General features: G+C 37.3%; 2 protein-coding genes across 2 annotated transcripts in view; one reads left to right on the top strand and one right to left on the bottom strand.

Annotated features, from left to right (window-relative positions):
• The window catches only part of LOC107600653 (lipopolysaccharide-responsive and beige-like anchor protein), a 312032-nt gene that overhangs the window by 212871 nt on the left and 75451 nt on the right, over positions 1 to 23710 (top strand). Inside the window, exons 40-42 of the mRNA XM_016292600.1 lie at positions 10145 to 10281; positions 10938 to 10989; positions 11767 to 11903. Coding sequence (XP_016148086.1) covers positions 10145 to 10281; positions 10938 to 10989; positions 11767 to 11903 — 326 coding nt within the window. The remainder of the gene's footprint in view (positions 1 to 10144; positions 10282 to 10937; positions 10990 to 11766; positions 11904 to 23710) is intronic.
• Positions 13247 to 15064, bottom strand: mab21l2 (mab-21-like 2). The gene has a single exon (XM_016292585.1). It carries the CDS (start codon positions 14698 to 14700, stop codon positions 13621 to 13623), a length of 1080 nt encoding a protein of 359 aa, XP_016148071.1. The 5' UTR covers positions 14701 to 15064; the 3' UTR covers positions 13247 to 13620.

Here is a 23710-nt window from a genome sequence, read left to right on the forward strand (position 1 = left end):
TTCTTACTGATTAAATATTCATGCATATTTACGCTTTATAACATAGGCAAGCGCATGATTGCACTACACTGTGTGACACAAGGGACTGCAAAGTAGGAATATAGTGAATATACTTTAGTTCCATCTGAATGCAATTAGAGGTAGGAATTGAGAAAAACAACTCTGTGGGATACACTTTTAAGGGGGGACTGTTCAGGTCCTGGTTATTGTATTGCTGTTGTATTTATGCTCTCTCATTCATTAGTGATTAGGTGGACCCAAGAGACTGGGGTCATGCACTATTTTTACTGCATGTGTTTTGTGCATGTACACTACGTGCTTGGTTCCCGTTCTTTACTAACATATCAGTTGTAACTCTAAGGGCTTTTTCTTCTTTTTTTGGTTTTACTCATGTCTGTGTGTAAACATTTCCTTTGAAACATTTAACAGAAAGGCATTGCTGTCTGCCTGAGCCGTAAATGGTCTCCAAGGAGCTGTGCTTCTCCAGGAAAACTCACATCTCCCTTTAAATGACATCTCCTTTTCCTATCTTAAATAAATCAGTTATTGATGTCTCTTATTAGTCGAGCCGGTGAGATTTTCAAGCGAAGAGTAGAATTGTTTTTATTTTCATGTTTTAAGCGCTCTCGTTAGTTTTACGAGATGGGATTTGTTTTGAGCCTTTTGCAGCAGAGCGAATCGATCACACTTCTGAGAAAAACCTGCAGTGCTCGGATAGCCCCAAACCCTCTTGGCCCCATATGCCTGAGAAGCTATTTTAAGTGGGATTTTAAAATGTGTGTTTTGCATGCCATAACTATTTCCAGAAGTATTTCTGTCTGTTTTTATTTCTCCTAGAATCATTAATTCTGAGAAGACTTGCAGTACCACTCTTTGATTTATCTATTTTCTCAACTCCTTCTTTCAATACTTTCCTTCTCTCTCACTTTTTTAGTGTTCAGACCATTTTTAGTGCATCCATCTGATTACTTAATGTTAAACTATACATATTTTTCCACCTCTATGGTATTTTAGGTCATAATAGTGTGTTTGCTGGTGATTGTTAAAGTATGCGGGTGTAAAAAAAGAAGGTGAGCACTAGGGAGGGCTCTTAAGTGGCCGTTATCCTGATTTATTTGGCCTGGGTGTGGAGGCCCTGTTGCACGATAAAACTTATTCTCACTTCCACAGAACAGAATGGACTTAGAGAGTTATATTTCACAGCACCTACAGTAAATCAGCTGGAGGACGGCTACAGAGCCACTGCTAAAGCCATTCGCTGTCATCCCCCCACCACAAGCCCCTTTCGCTTGCTGGATCACAGATGATCCGCCAGCCCGCTCTGGGATCGGTCCTTCTGGATGGCATATGATCACTGATCTTCATTTTTTAAGATTCACAAAACCAATATTTTATCACATAATTTCTTGAAAATCGCACATGGGTTTCTTTTAGGTTCAAAATTAATTTTACTTTTGTGCTCATGTGTGTAATTAATTGCTCATGCCATTGTGCATTACAGCAAAAAATAAAAAAAAGAGTTTAATTTGATTCAACAAATTATACCCTTCCCTCCCCTAGCCTGAAATTAGTTCATTCTATTTCAAATAAAGCAAGCTTTTGGAGATTACACTCATTTATGGTGCTGGAAATGTATTTTCTGTGCACCTCAGGGGGCTAAACATAATGAATATTTCAAGAGATTATTTTAATTAAAGCCCTTTGAATCTAAATGGGATAATATCTTATAACTGTTCGCCTAACTGTACCTTCATTAAAAGTGAACATTTTCGCACACATCGAGAGAAAACACAAAAGCACAAGATGGAAAGAAAGAGAGTGATGGAGAGTGAGGAAGAACTTTAGTTTTCTTTACAGTGGTAAGAGGTGCATATCGGAGGGAAAATGGCTAAAGGTGAAGGACACTGAGTCAAATGTGGTCCCTCTCCTCAGCAGTCCTGCTGTAAGGTGTCCTGCTGGGCTCAGAAATGAGCCTGGAACCACAGCACTGGCTCATTCTGTGTGTGTGTGTGTGTGTGTGTGTGTGTGTGTGTGTGTGTGTGCTAGATTGCTGTGTCAGCAGGCTGATTTTCAGTGTGATGTATTTAGCTCTCATCTCACCTTCATGAGGTGCTGCAAAAATCTAGGCCTCTTCTTCAGCGTTACTCCCAAGGACAAACATTTCTGGAGTTCTGTGCAAATGTGACTTCTAAAATTAGAACACACATGTATAATTTTAGCAGTTTTATTTCACTGCTATATGCTAGGTAGATAAATTGGCAATTATTTATTTATTTTTTCATATGTGTTTTTCTATAAGCATGTGTAGACTATACTTTTTTTGTCATAATTGTAAATTATATTTAATATATAACACATTTTTTGTGTGTGAAATGTCTAGCTTGAAAAATGTATACTTTCTTGACTCTTGGTTGGATGTGGTTATTATTTTGATTGATTGTATTTTATTATTGGGGAAAGCCATACTTTTTTAGTGTTCAGACCATTTTTAGTGCATCCATCTGATTACTTAATGTTAAACTATACATATTTTTACAGAATTTATCTACTGAAATAATGTACAATGTTTGCAATCCAGCCTTTATTTTATTGTGCAGTACTGCATAGTGTTCACCCCAAAACGTAGGGAAAAAATGGTTGATTTAATATTGAATAAATTGCTTGACATTAATATGATTCCTATACTGTTAATATGTTTGAAAACTAAAGCAAAATAGCCCGTTAAATAAATCTGAAAAATAAAACAACAACTAAATAACCATTTTTGATATTTAGCTACAAATATTTTTAAAGCCCAGGTATATTTTATTATTAACAATAATTATCATAATTACCATAACTATCTGATATTAGCCATTCTTTAGTTAGTGCACTTTGCACTGAAGAAGGTTACAGCAAAACAAGGCCAGTATTATGCAGCTCTGCCTGTGCCACTTCTCACTGCATTGGCTAATTGCTAACATATGTGCCTCTCTTTCTCTCTCTCTCTCTCTCTCTTTCTCTTTGCCTCTCTCTCTTCCTTTCGGCAGCAGACCGCGGGAGTTCTGGCGCCTGGACTACTGGGAGGATGACCTGAGGAGACGTCGGCGCTTCATCAGGAACCTGTTTGGGTCCACACACTCTGAGGCCACGCTCAAGGCTGCAGCAGAGCATGGTGGGTAATGCATAGTCACATAATATCATGCGCTTACACTCTTTCACACACAAAACATAGCCCGGTATGTAGAGCTGTAACGCTTTAACCCGTGATAACAGGTACACGGCTGTAAAAATTAAAGTCACTGTAAAATCTTTATAGTGCAACAATACTCGGTTTAAAAAAACACACACGTTAAATTACATTCTCACACTGTCCTGAGGCCTTTGTCTCTCTGATAATATTATGAAAGTGCTAATTTGTTTATTTACCACGTGCAGTTCCTCTCATTAGCTCGGATATTTAAGTACCGCTAATTGTTCTTAAATTGTCACTATGTGTTCCTTCCTTCCCATGCATGTCAGCAGCTGGTATTAAAGGTGAGCAAAGCTGTGAAGTTAGTGGGAGAGCTAGGTCTTTGTGATTGTATTAGATGTGTGTGCATAAGTGGTGGGGATGCTAGTTTAAAACTGTAGCTTGCCATATTACAAGTTACTCATGATTTAATGAAGTTATCTATTTTTCCAAATGAGTATTGTTGTTGGAGTTTATCTACACTACATGCTACTAACAGAAAATGAACTTAATTTGAAGCTATTTTAGGGGCCAATGTTCTAAAATATGTAAGATATATACATATTATTTAATTCAGAGCAGTATTTCTCTGCTTTACAAACAAGAAGGATTTTGAAATGAATGAAGTTAAATTTGGGTGACAGCATTAAACATATAACACACCATTTTAGTGACTAAAAACAGCAATAAGCAGCAGCTTTTAACTAAATATTTTGAGGACTTTTATGTAGAGATTTTCACTTCATAGAAATTGTAGGTGCATTGGAAGACATTTTTTATATAAACTAGATGACAAAATATATGTGTATGGGATCTGTATTTTTTCTACTTAAATTAAGTAGAAAAAATATAAATGTGTAAATAAAGTAACTTAACCTGGTTCAAAATGAAACATAAATAAAGCACATGACTTTCATGCTGAATTTTCATGCTGCATTGCAAACATGTATAAAGTAGCTTAGGATAAATTATAGCTTGTCACTGAAAAATCTATACTGTTTAAAAAACAGATGAAAAATCTAGTTAAGTTAGTAGAGTCACTAGTTATAGTTAGTGACTCCTCAGTACTGTGTATATTCTTCTCAATTCTATTTTAGACAGTATCTACTAGGGAATCTCAATATATAATTTAAGACGCATTATAACTACTTCGCTGCAGGGAAAAACCATAAAGAAAAAACTTTTTGTTATTTATCATGCAATGTCGAAAACTGTAAGTTTCTAAATTACTCTAGAATATAAGAGGATAAACGTGAGCCAGTTTTATCATGAAACGATGCATGCATATGTAGGCATAATATTGTTGCAAACATAGTTTCCTTTTGCATCTAATGCAGAGAAATGAATGCATGCATTTTTAATTATTCACTTGTATAAGTACAGAAATGAAAAACGAGCCCCTTCAGTTGTTTTCCACCCAATGACTTGATTTATATCAAATCTGCATAATTTATTACCTAATATTTTTTTCTCATTATGTTTTCTTTATTAAATAAGTCATCACGTTTGAAAAATGCTTCATGTATTCCATAATGAACTCCACATATTGATAAAAGTATAATGATTTATCCATTCTAGGTTGGTTTTTACCATGCTATTGCAAGTAAACTTGTGATTATTAAACTCATCAGGGGCTTGTGTTCCCTTTTACACCCTCATTTAATGTCTTTATGATTGCTTCTGTGTTCAACACATTCTCCTTACATTTAGATGTACAGCAAGCTCATTTTAACCTGTTCCTCTTTCTCTTTTGGATTTGTTATGTTTGAATTGAGTTCTGCTCTATCACTTCATGCAGTGCAGTAATGCATACAGCATGTGAGAGTTAAAATGTTTTGCAGACACCTTGGTTTCTGACGAGTTTTTACCCACACTGAGAGATAGCAGGCTTTACAATCAGTGCCATTCAGCACTTGCACTTGAGCAGCTTAACCTATTGCACCCCTCGGAAACGGGGCCATTTCTGAGAAAAAAATGTCTCCAATATGTCACTGCTTAGTCCCCCTCAGAATGACACAGGTCCTCAAGACAAACGACCAATGTGACAGAAGTCAATAAGAATGTGATCTAAAAGCAATAAGTGCTCAGAATCCCAGCATCCTCAGAGACTGATGTGCCGCCCTAATGGTCATAATATGCAGCTGAATGGAGGGCCCTGAGGGGACCCAGTGATTTCTCTCTTTTTGCTCGGTCCTCCACTTTTTCTTTTCTGTATTCTTCCCTTTTTCTTTTGCTAACTTCGGACTTGGTTAAGTTCAAGTGCTCCTTAAGGAACACTTTGGATCACCTTTGAAATGGAACCTAAAAGTTTGAGGCCTTAAAACCCTTCATTATACTCATATGCTTCCCCAGTGACCATCCAGGGCAGGAAATAATCAATCCTTCCATCAAGTATTTATGTTCATATATTAATTGTCTTCAACTTTATCTAAAAACCTATACAGGATAAACACACACACACACACACACACAAACTATTATGTCTCAAGTGCATATTTAATCTTTTTAATGAAGTATACGATTCTTAACTCATAATAAGATGTAATTATGAAAAGTGAATGAACAACAGAAAGCAGCTAATTGATGCTCATGATGACGCCCTCCTGCATAGAATGCTTGTGTCTTTACTGCTGACCCTAAATTTGTTGCGGAAGTGGAATGAAAGTCTTGGCCAAGATCTCACATTTTTAAACAGAGCACAAGGGTCATATCTGGCTGTGATTATTCTCATGATATGTGGAAGAGAAAGTCATGATTGTGTGTGTGTGTGTGTGTCATATTCAGCAATCCAGTAGTCAGATTTTGCACAATACTTTGAATTTAGATAATAGAAAAAATATATATACAGTATATACAATTTACATTTGGATGAATGAAGCATATCATTTTCCCCCCTCAAATAACAGCGATATGCATTTAAATGAAACAGCATTTCTTTTTACAGACAGGCTTGTTTGCAAATTATTTTTTCATCACTCAAAATATATCATCATATCAAAACCTCTCCTTTTTGGCATGCACAATTGCGATCATTCATCGCCAGCCAGGAAACAGTGGTCCGATTTACACCCCTAAGGCGGATGGCTGGTAGTTTGGTAAGATATGTATTTATGGCTGGAAAGCGCCATCTTTTGTGGGGATTGATTTGTCTAGGTGCGGGCTTCGGTGTTGGGCAACTCATAGCAGTGTAAATAACTGAAGACTAATGTCTCTGTTCCTGTGATCAATATGCACCTCCTGACTTCACTCCTGGCTGCACTTGCGTTAAAAACAAATTTGTTAATTCTGACAATTTAATTGCTTTGCCTCCGTAGTTGCATATAAATGAGCATTTGAACTTGCACGGAAAAAGGAAACAGAGCTTAAAAGTGTAGCGCAACTGCATGTATTTACATTAGCATTTGCTGAATGAGGGGAATGAATGAGCTATTTAAGTAAAGCTGATGTATGAATGTAATCTTACAACATGGGTTTTTGACTCGTTTAGGTCACTGGTACATTTGTGCTTCACTACAGTTTTTATTAACACTTTTTTTTTTTTGTCTACTAGGTATCTGATTGAATAGCATTCTTTAAGTAGATTTACAGAATACATGACTACAAATAAATTTAAAGCCTAAAGTAAACTTAGTAAAAAAATAAATCTTTAAAAAAATAAAATAAATAGCAATACTTTTGTCGTGCTAGACTTACTTATCTAATTTCTGTTATATTAATTTTCATGTTTTTTTCATTCTTATATTGTCTGACATATTCATGCTAATATGTGTTCTTCATTCTCTCTAAGTTTTCCTGTTTATGTTTCTAGCATCCACGGAGTTGTTAAAAATGCGGCGTCACGACTCGCAGTTTTCTTGCAATTTAAGTTGTGATTTGAAATAATATATATTAGAGTTTTGTAATTTTTTGCAGTTTGGCATGTATTATATCACAAATCATTGGGAAGAAGTGACTCCAGATCAGTTCGCTTCAGACACAATAAATAGTAAATAAATAGGAAAAAAAATATTATGGTTGACTTCACAAAAGTAACACCATATTTTTGTCACATCCTAGTGTCCACTCTGTCTGGCATGAGCACACAGGCATGTGGTATGCATTAGGAAGCTGGTAGTAATTTCACTGCTGCTAACTACAAATTCTCTGGGGAGAGTTAATTACAGGAAGACCGTTCTAAATATCAGTGCACCAGCATACTTTCCATGACAAGAGATTTCTTTGCTCTGCTTTCCTAATGGTTTAGGGCTCTATTTATAAAGAGTTGTCTCAGGGTTTTGCTTCAAGTGCAAATTCAAACCCCCTCAGGTGATGTATCTGGAGAGAGAGGGCAGAGGTCACATGGCTCCGGACTGGACTCTGTGTAGCTCCACTACAGGCCGAAGCAGTCTGATGAGAGACTGCCCCATCACCTCTCTCTGTTTACATAGATGAAAGATTGCCTTTGTTTCTACTGTAGACCCGTTTTTGCCCCTCACCACTTGGGAATGCGGTGCTCTGTAAATGTTTACAGATTACCATTTTTCTTAAATAATCTATGCGGAACCTCAAGTCATGTACAGTTGAAATCAGACAGGGCCACTTCTGATTTTTGTCAGGGGTAAGCTTGGCATATGGAGCCGAATATATGTTTGTCTGTTTCAGTTTAATTGCGATTCAAAAGGTTTTAATGTTAACAAGTTGTTCTGTTATTAGATATTAGTATAAATATTCGTTTTTAGACTGTAAATCAATAAAAATAAAGTTCCATAAACAAGCACGTCCTTTGTAGATTAACTAATTGAATTAGAACGTCTATAATGGACACATGCACACTTTGGTCAGTTGATTGTGTGTTTTATTATTTCTGATTATCAGGAAAACAACATGCCAAATTACATTTTTGAAAGAAAAAGAACCATGTCCTAAATAACCGTCTAGTTGTGGGGAAAACTCAGCTTTATCTTTTCACAAAGTTCGACTTATTCAAATACGCATGAATTTCTCCACGGCAATTCTGTTTCCCAGCGTTATGTAAATGAGCTATCAAAATAATACAAATGAAAATGTTATAGACGGATCCAAAAATAAATAAATACATGGATAAAACCATAGCTAGTATGGTTTTGATGTGTTGTTTTCATGTCAACTCGATGACATTTAGGACAAAAATTATATTATATTAAAGTATTCATTGTTTAGAATTTTATTATAAAATATCTATTAGCATGTGTCCATAATAGGCTATAATACCAACCAGTGCATTAATTAATTAATTAATTTTTTTTTTTTTTATTTTAAGTCAACTTGCAGTTGATTGTGTGTTTTATTATTTCTGATTATCAGGAAAACAACATGCCAAATTACATTTTTGAAAGAAAAAGAACCATGTCCTAAATAACCGTCTAGTTGTGGGGAAAACTCAGCTTTATCTTTTCACAAAGTTCGACTTATTCAAATACGCATGAATTTCTCCACGGCAATTCTGTTTGCCAGCGTTATGTAAATGAGCTATCAAAATAATACAAATGAAAATGTTATAGACGGATCCAAAAATAAATAAATACATGGATAAAACCATAGCTAGTATGGTTTTGATGTGTTGTTTTCATGTCAACTCGATGACATTTAGGACAAAAATTATATTAAAGTAGCGCTTAACACGTGTTTATTCATTGTTTAGAATTTTATTATAAAATATCTATTAGCATGTGTCCATAATAGGCTATAATACCAACCAGTGCATTAATTAATTAATTAATTTTTTTAATTTTTATTTTAAGTCAACTTAATTTTAAAGCAGGACTATAAATACATGAGGAGGATAATTAATTAAACACAATTATGTTTATATTTTCCCTTAAAAGTCTACAGGATAATATTCTGTTAAACACTTTTATTCTTTTTTATTAATGCGTTTATACATTCTTGATCTCATTTGGGCAGGCAGTCTGTTCTACAATAAAATACAGTCTCTCTCAAATAAAGTGCCATTTATTGTGAAGATTCGCATCGTTGGAGATCATCCACTTAGCAAGCTTGATTCAAGTGTAATTGAAACGTGTTCCGGTTTAGCGGGGGAAAACATGTTATTTCTCAGCCGTATTACATGCTGATGAACTTATCTGATCATGCCATGCGTTTGTGAATTGAAGGGTGCTTGGGGAAATCAAACATGGGCTTGTGGTCGTACTGACTGCAACGGCAGTTTGCAGGCGCATATCCGAGGCAGAAATTCCCCAGAGCGACCCTTCAACATTGTCATGCTGGCATAAATTAAGATTGATGACAGATTAAACCCAAAGCCTGCAATCAATGCGCGCTGATTGACAGCGGATTCCAGCGCTTTTTGACATCGCGCCTGTACCGTTTCTATGACAGATGCAGCGCTTAAATATGCCATTGTGTAGGGTTTAATCCTACTTATGGATTAGTTTGATGAATTTGCTTTTTAAAAATGCGATATATTTTAATTCAATACTTCTTAAATTAATTGTTAAGTAAAGTAATATGTAATGCTTTATTTGTTTACATTCAACAAATCTTTAGTTCAGTAATAATAAGAAAGCTGTAATATTATGACAGGCAATGTAGCATTACACAATTTACACTTGTAAGGCATTTTATTGTTAAATTAAAATAATTAAATAAAAATCAATTGCATGCAATAAAATATAGATTAAGCCTAAATACATATAGTGTTTGTATTATTGAGTCATAATTTGAAATCATACTTATTATCCTCAAATGAATGTAGCCCTCCCCCCTCCCCCCAAGCTTATTAAAACTAAAGATGTTCTATCAGGAAGTCAATATGTGCCCTTGTTGAGTTTGTGTTCAAGTAAACACTCTGTACTCCTTTGAAATGGTTTCTATGCCAAGGGCAGTAGAGGGTGGGGGAGGCGCGCACACACACCCACACACACACTAACCGCTGTGCTCTTCTGTGATCCGTAGGGCCTGTTAACCTGAGCACCAGCGCACAGCTGGTTGCACCCGCTGTGGTGGTAAAAGGCACACTGTCTATCACGGCCCAGGAGTTATACTTTGAGGTGGATGAAGAAGACCCGAGTTTTAAGAACATTGATCCCAAGGTAAGAGGGTTTTTCATCGAAAAATGACTCCAATTGTCCCATGAGCAGTTGGGGTAAAATGCACATTAAAATATTTGAAACGTAATGCTTAAATGTGTTCCTTTTATTTCATTAGCTCAACAACACACTAGTATTCGAATCGGACGGCCAAAAGCAGAACATTTTTAATTTTGTTAGAACCTCTGAGTTTCTTCCGAAAAACCACGTTCATACTTAGATTTAATATTTTTCAGTAATGAAGTAAAAATAAAAATGTCTAAAATGGGATTGTTTTACGTTTTTAACAGTGTATATTTTAAAGCAGGACTATAAATACATGAGGAGGATAATTAATTAAACACAATTATGTTTATATTTTCCCTTAAAAGTCTACAGGATAATATTCTGTTAAACACTTATATTCTTTTTTATTAATGCGTTTATACATTCTTGATCTCATTTGGGCAGGCAGTCTGTTCTACAATAAAATACAGTCTCTCTCAAATAAAGTGCCATTTATTGTGAAGATTCGCATCGTTGGAGATCATCCACTTAGCAAGCTTGATTCAAGTGTAATTGAAACGTGTTCCGGTTTAGCGGGGGAAAACATGTTATTTCTCAGCCGTATTACATGCTGATGAACTTATCTGATCATGCCATGCGTTTGTGAATTGAAGGGTGCTTGGGGAAATCAAACATGGGCTTGTGGTCGTACTGACTGCAACGGCAGTTTGCAGGCGCATATCCGATGCTTTGCGCATGTAAAGAGGCAGAAATTCCCCAGAGCGACCCTTCAACATTGTCATGCTGGCATAAATTAAGATTGATGACAGATTAAACCCAAAGCCTGCAATCAATGCGCGCTGATTGACAGCGGATTCCAGCGCTTTTTGACATCGCGCCTGTACCGTTTCTATGACAGATGCAGCGCTTAAATATGCCATTGTGTAGGGTTTAATCCTACTTATGGATTAGTTTGATGAATTTGCTTTTTAAAAATGCGATATATTTTAATTCAATACTTCTTAAATTAATTGTTAAGTAAAGTAATATGTAATGCTTTATTTGTTTACATTCAACAAATCTTTAGTTCAGTAATAATAAGAAAGCTGTAATATTATGACAGGCAATGTAACATTACACGATTTACACTTGTAAGGCATTTTATTGTTAAATTAAAATAATTAAATAAAAATCAATTGCATGCAATAAAATATAGATTAAGCCTAAATACATATAGTGTTTGTATTATTGAGTCATAATTTGAAATCATACTTATTATCCTCAAATGAATGTAGCTCCCCCCCCTCCCCCTCTCCCCCCAAGCTTATTAAAACTAAAGATGTTCTATCAGGAAGTCAATATGTGCCCTTGTTGAGTTTGTGTTCAAGTAAACACTCTGTACTCCTTTGAAATGGTTTCTATGCCAAGGGCAGTAGAGGGTGGGGGAGGCGCGCACACACACCCACACACACACTAACCGCTGTGCTCTTCTGTGATCCGTAGGGCCTGTTAACCTGAGCACCAGCGCACAGCTGGTTGCACCCGCTGTGGTGGTAAAAGGCACACTGTCTATCACGGCCCAGGAGTTATACTTTGAGGTGGATGAAGAAGACCCGAGTTTTAAGAACATTGATCCCAAGGTAAGAGGGTTTCTCATCGAAAAATGACTCCAATTGTCCCATGAGCTGTGCACACTAAAAATGAAGTGACTAGCTGTGGTATAACCAAGGTCCTTTAATGTGCTTTCACAATACTGGTTTGTATGTTTTTTTATATAACTACCTTTCCACATAGGGTTTGTGAGTAATGGCTTTTTGTGGTCATCTTATCTTGCATTGGCCATATCGTAACACAAAGACAGAACAGGCTTTGCTGATAGAAAAGCTTGCTCTCTTTCCTCATAGCATGTTGCATGTGTTTCAACTGTTCACAACATATGTGGGTCAAGGCTATTAAAGTGTAACTTGCCATCATCATTGGCGTGTAGCTGAGGTGTGCCACCAAAAATCTTGACTATTAATGCAAATAAAAAAACTTAATTAGTTAAATTCTTCTGAATGCTTCATTGACTAGAAGTTTTGTTTTGCCTTTGGAAGAACAAAGTATCAACTTTCAGTATTTCCTTAACTATGAAATTCCTTTTATGTACTTGAAATATCTTGCTTTCAATACAGTTATTTTCCTAAAAGCTAGATTAATAATATTTTGCTGTTTTTACTAAAGTAACGGAATTGTGAAGTAAAATTGTTTCTTTTGCCAGAATAACATAGCTACATCAGTATTAGTAGATTATTTATTTGTTTGTTGCAAAACATTGTCTAAGTATTCCTTTTAGTAGGCTTTTTAATTCTAATAGGCTGCTTTTATTTTTGCAATAATTAATAAAACCAAAATTTTCTTTTTCTTTCTTTCTTTTTTCAAACGGGGATTTCCAGAGTAAATTAACATAATTCTTTACTCTAAAGCATTAGCCTATTATTATTCAGTCAAAAAAGTTAAAATGCAAAATGTCGTTATTTGAACATTTTATATTTTATGTTATGCCGAATTGGTTTTAATCTACAAAATTAAGTACTGTTGGTTTATGTGAGAGATCGTCTGTCCTTTAAAAAAAAAAAACATTTTAATTAGAAGTGTAAATGGCCTTGGTTGTTACACTAAAGTGCGATTATATTATTGTTATTATTTTATAAATACGATCATCTTTATTTTGTTGCTAGTATCTATTTAATTTATTATTTTTGTCATTTACAGCAACAGGCCTCCCGTGTTTTCTAGGTATCGTTAAACTGAATGAGCAGTCCACAAATACACACTGTCCTAATATTACTTTTAGCTATGCTTTTGTTTAACTAGCGAAAACAAATCCCAAAACTATATGCTTAATTATTTATGCATCTAGCTTATGCATTGTAGTCCCATTAATGCCAGGAATTTTTAATTGAGTAATGACGAATGCCAAGTTTAAATTTCATTGTGTCATGATTTTATTACACGTTTCAATTTTTGATCACATCATGAAAAAAACGAACTTGGCACGCTACATTTTGTAATTTGCAATTAAAGATCTTGTGCATATATTTAAATAAAATTTTCACTTTGTGAAAACAGTTCAAACAAACAACAAAATCATTACACTTAGTTTAAAATGTACCTTAATTTCTCTCTCCTGCAATGTCCCGTTTGAGCCTTAGCAAAAGCAAATGCTTCGGGGTTTTTTTTAAGTTTTATTTTAATCTTTTATTTTCTTGGTTTCATTACTCGGAGAGCACCGTGATCACATTCTCTCCACTTTCAGTGTTGTGATCTCGAACGTCCGTTAATATTCACCGACATAAAATGTCCTCGTTTTGCATCTTACAGTTTATCCAAACTTTTAGCGTTGGTAAGGATTTCTCTGGCCAGTCTCCAGGTCTGTTTGGCCGCTGTCTCCAGGGCTGAGTGTGGTTTACCCTGAAACAGGTCTAGATTGGGTAAGAAGTAATGTGGGCACCGGCGGCACTGCAGACAGGAGATGAGCTGCAGCAGAATACCGTTCAGACGGTCGCCGAGGCACGACTCGTCCCAGTCAGTCTCCCGCGGGTGTTTCTCGCACTCGTACAGCAGCAGGGACTTCATGTGGTAGTTATTGAGCGGCTGTCCCGGCAGCTCGAGGTGTCGATCGCGGAGAGTCTTTAGAATAGAGAGGCATTTCTTCCTGCAGCCCGACATCAGAAGCCTGTTCTCGGCCTCGCCGAACTGCAAGACCCAGGCGTCGCTTTCCGCCGAGCTCTGTTTTCCCGTTAACGAGTAGCACTCTTTGGAGAGGAGGTTAAAACCCTCCGCTTTCACCTCCGCCACCCGGTTCGGCCCGGGCCACGGGATGTGAGGCATGGGCCACTGAGCAGCACTTCTAGGCCAGATGCCCGTGCACTTGAAGGCCGGGGTGATCTGCACCACGTATCTCTCCCGAATACGCAGTTTCACTTCGCTCGTATCCGCCACCATCTTAACCACGTCCCGGTAGCTGCATTTATCCACGGCCTGGGCCACCAGCGTCTGGAAGCGGGAGCGGATCTTTCGCGCCGACAGATAACCGGAGGCGGTGATGAACTCCACCCACAAGGACATGCTCCTCTTACGGCCGTCGCTGAGTTTGAGCACCGCGCAGCCCGGCAGAGAGCCGTCATCCACGAAGTTGAAGACTCCCATCTGGTTCAGGTAAAGCACGACCTCAAACTCGTTGGGTGCGATGACCTCCATGCCCTCATAGCGCGCGTCTATCTCGCTCAGGGAGCTGATGAAACGGGGCTCCTGGACCTCCACCTCCTTCAGCACGTCCGACACCACCTTACACACCTCTCGTATGGTCTTGGCGATGGCCGCCTTGCGCGCCTGGCATCTTTCGTTGTAATATTTATTGAGCTGGTAAACCAGCTTTGCTTGCGTTGCAATCATATTGGGGCACAGATCCGGACTGTAGACCGGAGTTTCGCAGTACGCCGATGGATCCAATGCTTACCGGTGAAGCCAGAGGCACAACTCCCAGCAAAGTGAAAACAAAAATGAAGTGATGAAGTTTGCGCCCACAGCGGATAGACGTCAAGTTTGGACCAGGAAACGGATGGATGCAACGCAGTGCGACTTTTCCAACTCGACTTGAAAAGGTTTAAAGGGTTTAAGTTGTTCTCCGAGCCAGTATCAGCTGCAGGATAAATCTCCGCGCGTCATGTCATCTCTCTCACTTGTGTTTGCGCGTGAAAACTGTGCGCCAGTGTGCAGTTGTCCAGACTCAGCCGTGAGTGTTGGAATTGTTTAGTTTATGAATGGTCCTCTAGCTGGAGTGAAAGGGGGACGGGCATATCTTTCTGGCCAATCAGCGGGCTAGCTGTCAGTGCAGTTGGCCAATCGCAGCCTAGGTGCGCTGGAGAGACGCTCTCCTCCTGAACATCCAGAGCTCGAGCCGCGGCTCCTTTATACATACGGCATTAAGAGCACATATTTCAGCTGTAAGCTTTTACTTTCTTTAGCCTACATTACAACGATTTGACATGTTGGGAGTTTGTTATTTCGCTGTATGCACATTTGGTCGTAAAGTAAGATACTGTGAAAATACTACTGAAAATACTACTGAATTTTGAATGCTTATTTGTTAGGTGCGATTTTACTTACATATTTTTGTTTGTACAGAATTAAGCTTTGGTCTTTAAGAACTGGCTGCTAATTGTGTTAAACGATATTTCGTTTTTGCCGCTGTAAGGTTATTGACCGCGCACTGCTTGTGTTGCATTCGTCCACCGCGATTTCATCCTATGCTCAAAAATCTGGATACTGCTTCACTTTGGTCTTTAAGAACTGGCTGCTAATTGTGTTAAACGATATTTAGTTTTTGCCGCTGTAAGGTTATTGACCGCGCACTGCTTGTGTTGCATTCGTCCACCGCGATTTCATCCTATGCTCAAAAATCTGGATACTGCTTCACATCGATCAAATAAGCGTGTGTGTGTGTGTGCGTGTGCTCATGGTCGCACAGTATTGGAGATGTAGCTTCTGTAATATTGTGATAATGCCTAAATAAACTGATGCAGATTAGTTGAACGGTTTTCTAATCCTCTAGCCTGTTCGTGTTTATAATTGCAACACAATCAAGGGTCTTTTAAAGGACAATGTTTATAGAGTTTTATTTGAAAATGATCGTATCGTCCATAGTCACAAAAATCAAGAGCATAATGAAACGTTTTAGAGACGGATGTGTTATTCGGGTTATTCAGTGATATTGTAATTAAATGACAGTGCTCCAGTGAAGATGTATGTGCAACCTGCAGGTGTGTTATTTACAGAAGATATTCAGGATTTAACTGCTGCATGCACTTAATGTAAGGACAATAAAAGAACGTTTCAAAAACAGAAAGGAAAGAAAAAAATAAAAAGCGGAAAAAATAAAGTTGGGCTGTCATTTGTTTTCCCTTGTAGTTAAAGCTGGATTCGTACTTTTTCTTTCATATTTCTCAAAGAAACACATGTATTTATTTACTTCGTTCGTTTTTGTTTTGATGCACGTAATTTACTTTCTCCATTGTGCGCGGGTATGTTTCTCGATTATAGAATATTAATCAATATAATAATAGATTATAGACATTAACGCATTTGCTTTCCGTTCGCTCTCTGCATTCATTGCTTTCATTAAAACAACTTTCTTAAATTGTTAAACATTTTGTTTCCATTGTGTTCCATCGTCGCTCTGTTCTCACATGAGTTATGTGAATCTGAGCAGCATCCCATCGGCAGCGTAGCGTGTTAAAATGAATAATTTAGAGAGGAGAGATTGTTTGGCCTGGTAATTGAAGTCTCTTATCAAGCCAGACTTCATGTTGTATGAGTTCAGCTCTCATCACAGTTGTCTTAACGACAGGCTTAGGAGAAAGTCTGCAGACATAGCGCTGCGGGTGTAGGGTGCGTTGCGCTAAATGAGGCCATTCAAAGTATTGATCCGTCGCGAGTGAGTGTGTTTTTACAGCGAGAAAAACGAATGTCAAGAGTTTGTGTTGTTAAGCCCATCCGAGAGCCCGCGGGCTGTTTTATTTTTCGCTTGAGTAAAACACCGTTTGTTAGAAGCACGCTGAGCGAATGTTCTTTCGGTAAAGAAACTTCACGGTGTTTTATTTAATTACACAAACATTGTTTTGCTCCTAAACCATGTGAAACATCACGAAATCACACGCCAGGAGATGATTTTTTTATATTATACAGATATGTGATTGGAATGCATTTTACGTAATATTTCGTTTTCATTTAAGTTAAGAAAAAAATAGACGTTTACATTGGAATAAAAGAACGTCCAACAGGTATTTGCGATGGGATTCTTCAGCCATCTTATGGTTTCATTTTTTCATATATGAGTTTTCTTCTGTAATGGTAAAGAAATGAGGCTAGTTAAACAAGTTCATTGTAGAATGCTATGTTAAATGAATCATGTTTTGGTCTAATGTTGTAAACGTTTTGAAGACATTGTGAATATTTGCTTCTACATTTCAGCACTGAATATTCATATAGTAAAATATTTAATCTAAGTTAACACACTTACCCATTCTTGATTAGTATTTGGCAGATCACAGTGCTAACTGGACTGAATGACACTCCTGAACTGTTCACAGAAATTAATATAGCAGTAAAACACATCACTGCAGTATTTAGTTAGAATAATAATAGATATGTCTTATTAGAAGTAATAAGATAAAAAAAATGTTTGCACTATTTTGGTGCATCTAACCCTGTCCACAATTAATATTCACCACATCAAACTGTTTGAGATCATTTACTTAAGTTAGTTGTTACAAGATTGACTTAATTTGCAAGATTACAAGCATTAAGCAAATTAATCATTTAATCCTTTAATTACTGTTATTATTGGATTTACCAAAGTTTTTATCTTGTTTTTTTTTTAAATAAGTGTTTAGGCAAGTTAAAAATATACAGTTAATTTCAAGTTAATGTTGATCAGATAGTTACCATTTTTACTGTCTGAAGGAAAGAAGCAGAGGTGGCAGATACTGTCCACAGAAGAAGAAACGTTCATTTCCATCATGCTTTGTCAGCTTTACTCTCAGTTGCTTTCTGCTGGAAATGCATGGTTTTGTACCCTATTGTTTTTTTTTTTTACTGTATTTATTTATTGATTAGTAGTTTTAAGTTCTTGTTTACATGTCTCTAGATATAATATCAAATCCTTGGTGAATGAAAACACGACCATGCTCGTTTAGGAGAAGAGGGGAAAAAAGTGCAGCAGTTTTTCTTCTGTCTCAGCTGAAGTTAGCATGTTTTGCTCTTTCATGTCAATGATAAGAGGGGGAGAATGTCAGTTACAGATGCTTTTAGCCTGTAGTCTTTTTCTGCCCTACAATGGAAACGTGAGAGGCAGCAGGCAAAAAAGGCACACCATCTTACCCACGTTTCACACACACACAGACGGCCCCAGCTGCATTTGCCCCTAGGAGACGGCCCCAAACAAGTCAAGCAGTGGTACTAATTGCTTGGCAGGCCTTTCCGCATCTGCCAGGGAGATCTGGTGAGGTCATGGAGCAGATGGGTGTCTCTCTGTGTCCCTCACATTCACCGTCTGCATTTGATCTGTTTTAGGATTTTCCTGATCAGTCACTCTACTATGTTGTACTCATGATTCTCTGCTGCTCTCTGTGTTATATATTGTTGTGCTGCTCTGAAACATTTTGATATTTAGAGTTAATCAGTACGGGACACCCTCAAAGCTAAATTGACACCATTAATTTTTCCAAAACAATACAATCCAATACAGAGCTCTACAGTGAAACAGTATAGGCATTATTCAATGATAAATGTTTACTATGCAACTTTATCACATAACCCCATTTAGGTGCATCTTGGAGATGGCAGTTATCTTGCATTTATAATTCATAATTATAATTCAGTTTTGTGTAAAAATGTCTTAATGATCAAATAGTAAGTTAAAAAGAGAGATTGGGACTCTAATTATATTTGGGTCATTAATCAAGCTAGAAACAGGATGCCTAATGAAGTGTATGGCAATATATGTGACCCTGGACCACAAAACCAGTCATAGGGGTCAAAAAACTGAAAGCAAAGCTAATGTGACATTAAAGGGGTCATATAAACTTTTTAAATTATTTTGTACTGTTCTCTGAGGGCCACTTATAATAAAAAAGCATCATAATTTAGAAGTAATTGGATATTTTCTGTTCTGTTTTAACCCCCCTCATCAGAACGCTCTGTTTGAATAGGCATGGTGCATCCCCGCAGTGAAATAAAGTGAACAAAGGAGCGAGTTCTTACTGACGTGGTCTAGATCTTCATTAAAAATAAAGTTAATCCACTTTTTCCTAATGTTAGGGTCAGAAGGAAGGCAATGCAAAGACTTCCACAACTTGGCAATACACAGCATCTTGTTGTCTTCGGAGCATCTTTATCATTTGATTTCTGGGTAGACCAGTGTTTGCCTCTCTCTCTTGTTCTCTCGTTATTTTCACTACATGCACGTATTGGTGGACAGGGCTAAACAGGCAGTGATGTAGAAGCAGCTGTTGATCATCTTCTGTGGAAGCGGTGTTTAGCCACACTATTACATAAAAAAAGTAATAAAGTGGCACATTCCACAAGCTGTCGTTTTGGCAGATTGGGTTCAATCTAAGCTGTTTTTAGACTAACGAGAAAGTTTTGAGTTCTGAAACTTACAGCATGTTTTTATAGTACAATGACCTCTTGTATGTCAAAAGATCAAGGGAATTTTGATTTCTCAGTTCATGACCCCTTTAATTGTGTGTGATTTGTTATCGCAAACTTATGGAACCCATGTAAGCTTGATAAAACAAAACTTTCTGAAACTCATGTCAATCAGTATATTATTGACGTTATTCCACTAATATCATTTGTAATGGGGAAAAAATATTTAAATTTGGAAAAATTAAGCTGAAGTTTAAGGACAGTCTCTGGAAAACATTAAAGATTCTGTGTTACTTGAGATTATATCATTATGAAATCTACTGGCCTTATTCTCTTTTCTCCCACTTCAATTGTTTTTCTTCGCCATTTTCAAAAGACTGAAATCATATTTGAATGTGTTTCTAATTTGTGTCCACATTAAGTATACTGTCGACAACATGTTCTCATTATACCTTATAAATAATAGTTCATGGAAGATGTAATGAGTTAGAAAATGGCATGCATCAAATATAAAAGTTGCTCAAAAAGAAAATACTTGCTAAAGAATAAATGAGTAAATAAAATAAGTCAGATAAGTTAGGTAAACAATTAGAGAAATATGTCTTGGATTATTTCTCAGAGCTCTCCAAGTTTGTGAAATATTTTGATTGATTGAAGAGTATTGATTGTAGGCTTGATAAGTATAAACTCATTACTAGAAGTGATGATGATGATGGTGAATGAAGATGAGGTAACAATTTCAAATCACTGGAAAAATTGACCGCACAGTACTGTGGATATTGTTATGACGAGAATGAAATGTATTGCATTTGTGATGTTTCTATTTGTGCAAAAAAGCAAAGCACATCTGTAAGAATCTGAAATATATTGTGGCATTACTTCAGTGCCCAAGAATAAAATTGTACATGGCACTAACCCTAACTCACTGCAGATGAACGAGAAACGTTTTGAATCACAACACACTGAATAACTAAATAATTGCAGTATCATCATATCATGACCCAGATATTGCTACGTCCCCTAATAGTGAGCTAAACAGACACCACAGTTTCATGTCCCACTCTGTGGCACTGATACCTCCCAGCTTCACTGAGGTTACTCCTGAGATGAAGTCATCCGGTATGAAGCAGGTCACTGATCCTGTCTACTGATGCAGCAATGATAATTGAAGGCTGAGAGCAGGGAAGAAACAGATTTGTTACAGAAGCGCCTCAAAGTCAAGGAGAGCTGCCCTCATGCTTCCAACTTGCATCCTTCATTGAATTTATTGTCTGTTTCTATTGTGGCCTTCTTTCCCCAGTGGCGTTTTTATGATCTGGGATGGACATCATTCTAAAGAGATGTTTCAGAGAGATGTATTGTGCTACTCTAGAGCTACTGGTGAAGGTCAGGATCAGTTTTACATTGATGTAATGACTGTGTCCTGCAGAAGATGTTTTGGTCTGTGTTTGGGTTTTGACTGTTTCATTTGAAGTTAAGATGTATTAATAGCCTCTATGGCATGTTGTCAATTTCCACAGAAAACAATTTTGATATTTATTCCTCAGTTTGAAAAAAAAACACAAAATGTGTCAAAAGACATGCACTTGCAGTGAAAGCCATTATTTGGTTGCTTCTTTGTACATATCTTAAAGAATATGTATTTTATGCAGACTTAGTCTGAGAACTAGCGGGTAATCATGGAACCTCTGAGGTATAGAGGAAAAAAAATTACTCGTCTTAGACCCATAAGCAATTGTTTGTTTGTTTTTTCTTTTGGCACTTTACCGTGAATTTGCCTTAAATGTATGGTAAGGGCATTCATAATAATACAAAAGATTTCAATTTGAAATAATTGCTCTTCTTTTGAACTTTCTATTCATCAAAGAATCCTGAAAAAATGTACTACAGTTTGCACAAAAAATAGACTAGCACAATTGTTTTCAACATAGCAGTTATGTCAAATTGCAATACATTTTCACAGTATTACTGTTTCAAAATCATATAAATGTGACCCTGGTGAGCATAAGACACATCTTTCAAAAACATTAAAACATCTTACCAACCAGAGTCAGAGTTAAATTAATTTACCACATAAACTGCAGCGTAACAAAAGACATTTGAGAACCTACTTATGACCAAAGACTTGACTGATCTGGTCTTGAAAGTCTTTAGACTAGACTTGGCACTTGATCAGAGACTTGAGTCTTGATATGGATACTTTGTCAGAGACTTGTATTCTTTAGCTATCAAGGCAGGTTCACAAGTCATGTGATGAATTAGACTTGAAATATACAAATACATGACCTGACCAAAAGCATAGACTGCCTTAGAGTACCAGCAGATTAACTGAGCACAAGTACCAGCAGATTTGGTATATCATACAATAGGAGCCCATTATCAGTAGTCCCTTTTCGCCAGACAGAAGGTGGGTTTCCTGCACCTGAGTCTAGCTGCTCCATCTTCCTCTGCCGACAGGGTGAAGGTTTGGGGCCTCCCAGTCCCCTGATTGATCTGCTCTCCATCATTTACTCAGCAGAGCAGTCACTGACACACGTCATGGCATATGCTGCTAGCCAGATGGATGAGACTCTGCATGGATGCCAGAGTGAGCGTGTTTGTCTGAGATTAGACACACACCTTTGTCCTCTCTTACTGCTGAATTTGAATAATATTATGATTAAATTGTTCATTAATTTTTTGTTTGTTTGTTACTCTCCCATACCTGTCTATGTTTAGAATAAATCAATTTAATCATTAAATAAATTTTTTTTTTTGAAGATCCAGAACTCTTGCCGCCTCCTCAGTCTTGGTTAATGACGCATCCAGTCTGGTTGAAATTGCACCTCCATGGGGACCCAATAAGGCCAGTCAGTCGCCCATGATAGATTCTTTTAGGTGACAGTTCGATCAAGCATCATCTGATCCACTTTACCAGCAGTGTAAATGAGTCTGTATTACAGTGCTCCACACCAATAAGATGGCACTTTAAAGATAAAGACAAAGCTCAAATCATCTTCGCTTGGCCTTTGCAGATCCATTTTCCTGAGTTATGAGGAAATGCTCTGGAACTTTCTATTTGAGTGGATTGACATGGAACAGCCAAATTAACTCCAAGATTGCACTTATACTTCTTTTTGACCAAAATGGTGCTGGTGCCAGTGTTTGGTTTTCACATTTAATGACAATGTTGCATACATGGTAGTTCATGGGACTGTGTAATCATTCCAGAAATAATGCATGGCACGATATTTTGTACGTCAGAAAATGCGTTTATTATTAGACATTTGTAGTTTTTTAGTGCTATCGATTAGGTAAAAAGATTTTTCAGAGATAATCACAGATTTTAAAGTTGCTAATATTTAACTCTTATATAAACTCAATTTCCTGTCAAAATGCATTTAGAACTTTGAGTACAGAAAAAAAGGTTTTAGTCATATTTTCCAGACAAAGCCACAGCTTAAAGGTAAAACAGTATAAATGTTTAGAACTCACATGGATCTGAATGAAATGTCAAAATTGACAAATGTGTTAACTTTCTATTAAACAAAATTTGATGTAATCAGTCGGTTTTTGGCTCCAGAACTGTTGAAAATTGTCCAGCAACCCAGGAATGAGCACCAAAACCATTTTGCTGGTGTGTAGCCTCCTTGTTTAGGTATGTAACGTGGTTGAAATGCGTGAAAGTTCAGCAAGTGTTTCTTCAGAAGCATCAGAAGTCTTCTCTGGAGAGGTCTCACAGCTGCCAATCACATCCACAGAAATGAGCAACATATTTACAGATACTTAGCAAGCATCTATCCCAACATTAACCCCTGCCTGCACTTTTCCCCTGTAATGGGCTTCCCTGTTTACCTGCTTAAAGACACAGTCATAAAAAACATAATCCAGCTTCTGTCACCTTTCAATCCCTTAAATCCCCAGAGGATCCCTCCTTTTCAGGCCATGAAAAAACTAAAGTCCCCCCTTTAGGCACCCTAAAAGGGGGTTCACATATTTTACCCTCTACCCCACCTTCCTCCTCCAAATCCAATTAGGCCTGGGACAATAGAAGGATTAGGGGGACTTCACTTCTCTGCCATCCTGCCTTAGACACAGTGAGGAACGGCGTGACAATGGACTGGAGTGAAAGTGGTGGGCAATGCGACGGGATCTAAACCTGGCCTGGCTGTTTCTCCTCCGTATGAATGCTTCGGAGTTCGGAGAAGGACTGAACCACAGGGAAGGCTGTCGACATGATTTTCTCCATGCTTCTCAGAGGTGTTCAGGATGTTAG

Source organism: Sinocyclocheilus grahami, unplaced genomic scaffold, assembly GCF_001515645.1.
Source record: "Sinocyclocheilus grahami isolate Dianchi unplaced genomic scaffold, SAMN03320097.WGS_v1.1 scaffold288.1, whole genome shotgun sequence".
Classification (NCBI taxonomy): domain Eukaryota; kingdom Metazoa; phylum Chordata; class Actinopteri; order Cypriniformes; family Cyprinidae; genus Sinocyclocheilus; species Sinocyclocheilus grahami.

Excerpts from the sequence above, each read along its gene's own strand:
- mab21l2 (XM_016292585.1), bottom strand. The coding sequence starts at position 14,700 with ATGATTGCAACGCAAGCAAAGCTGGTTTACCAGCTCAATAAATATTAC.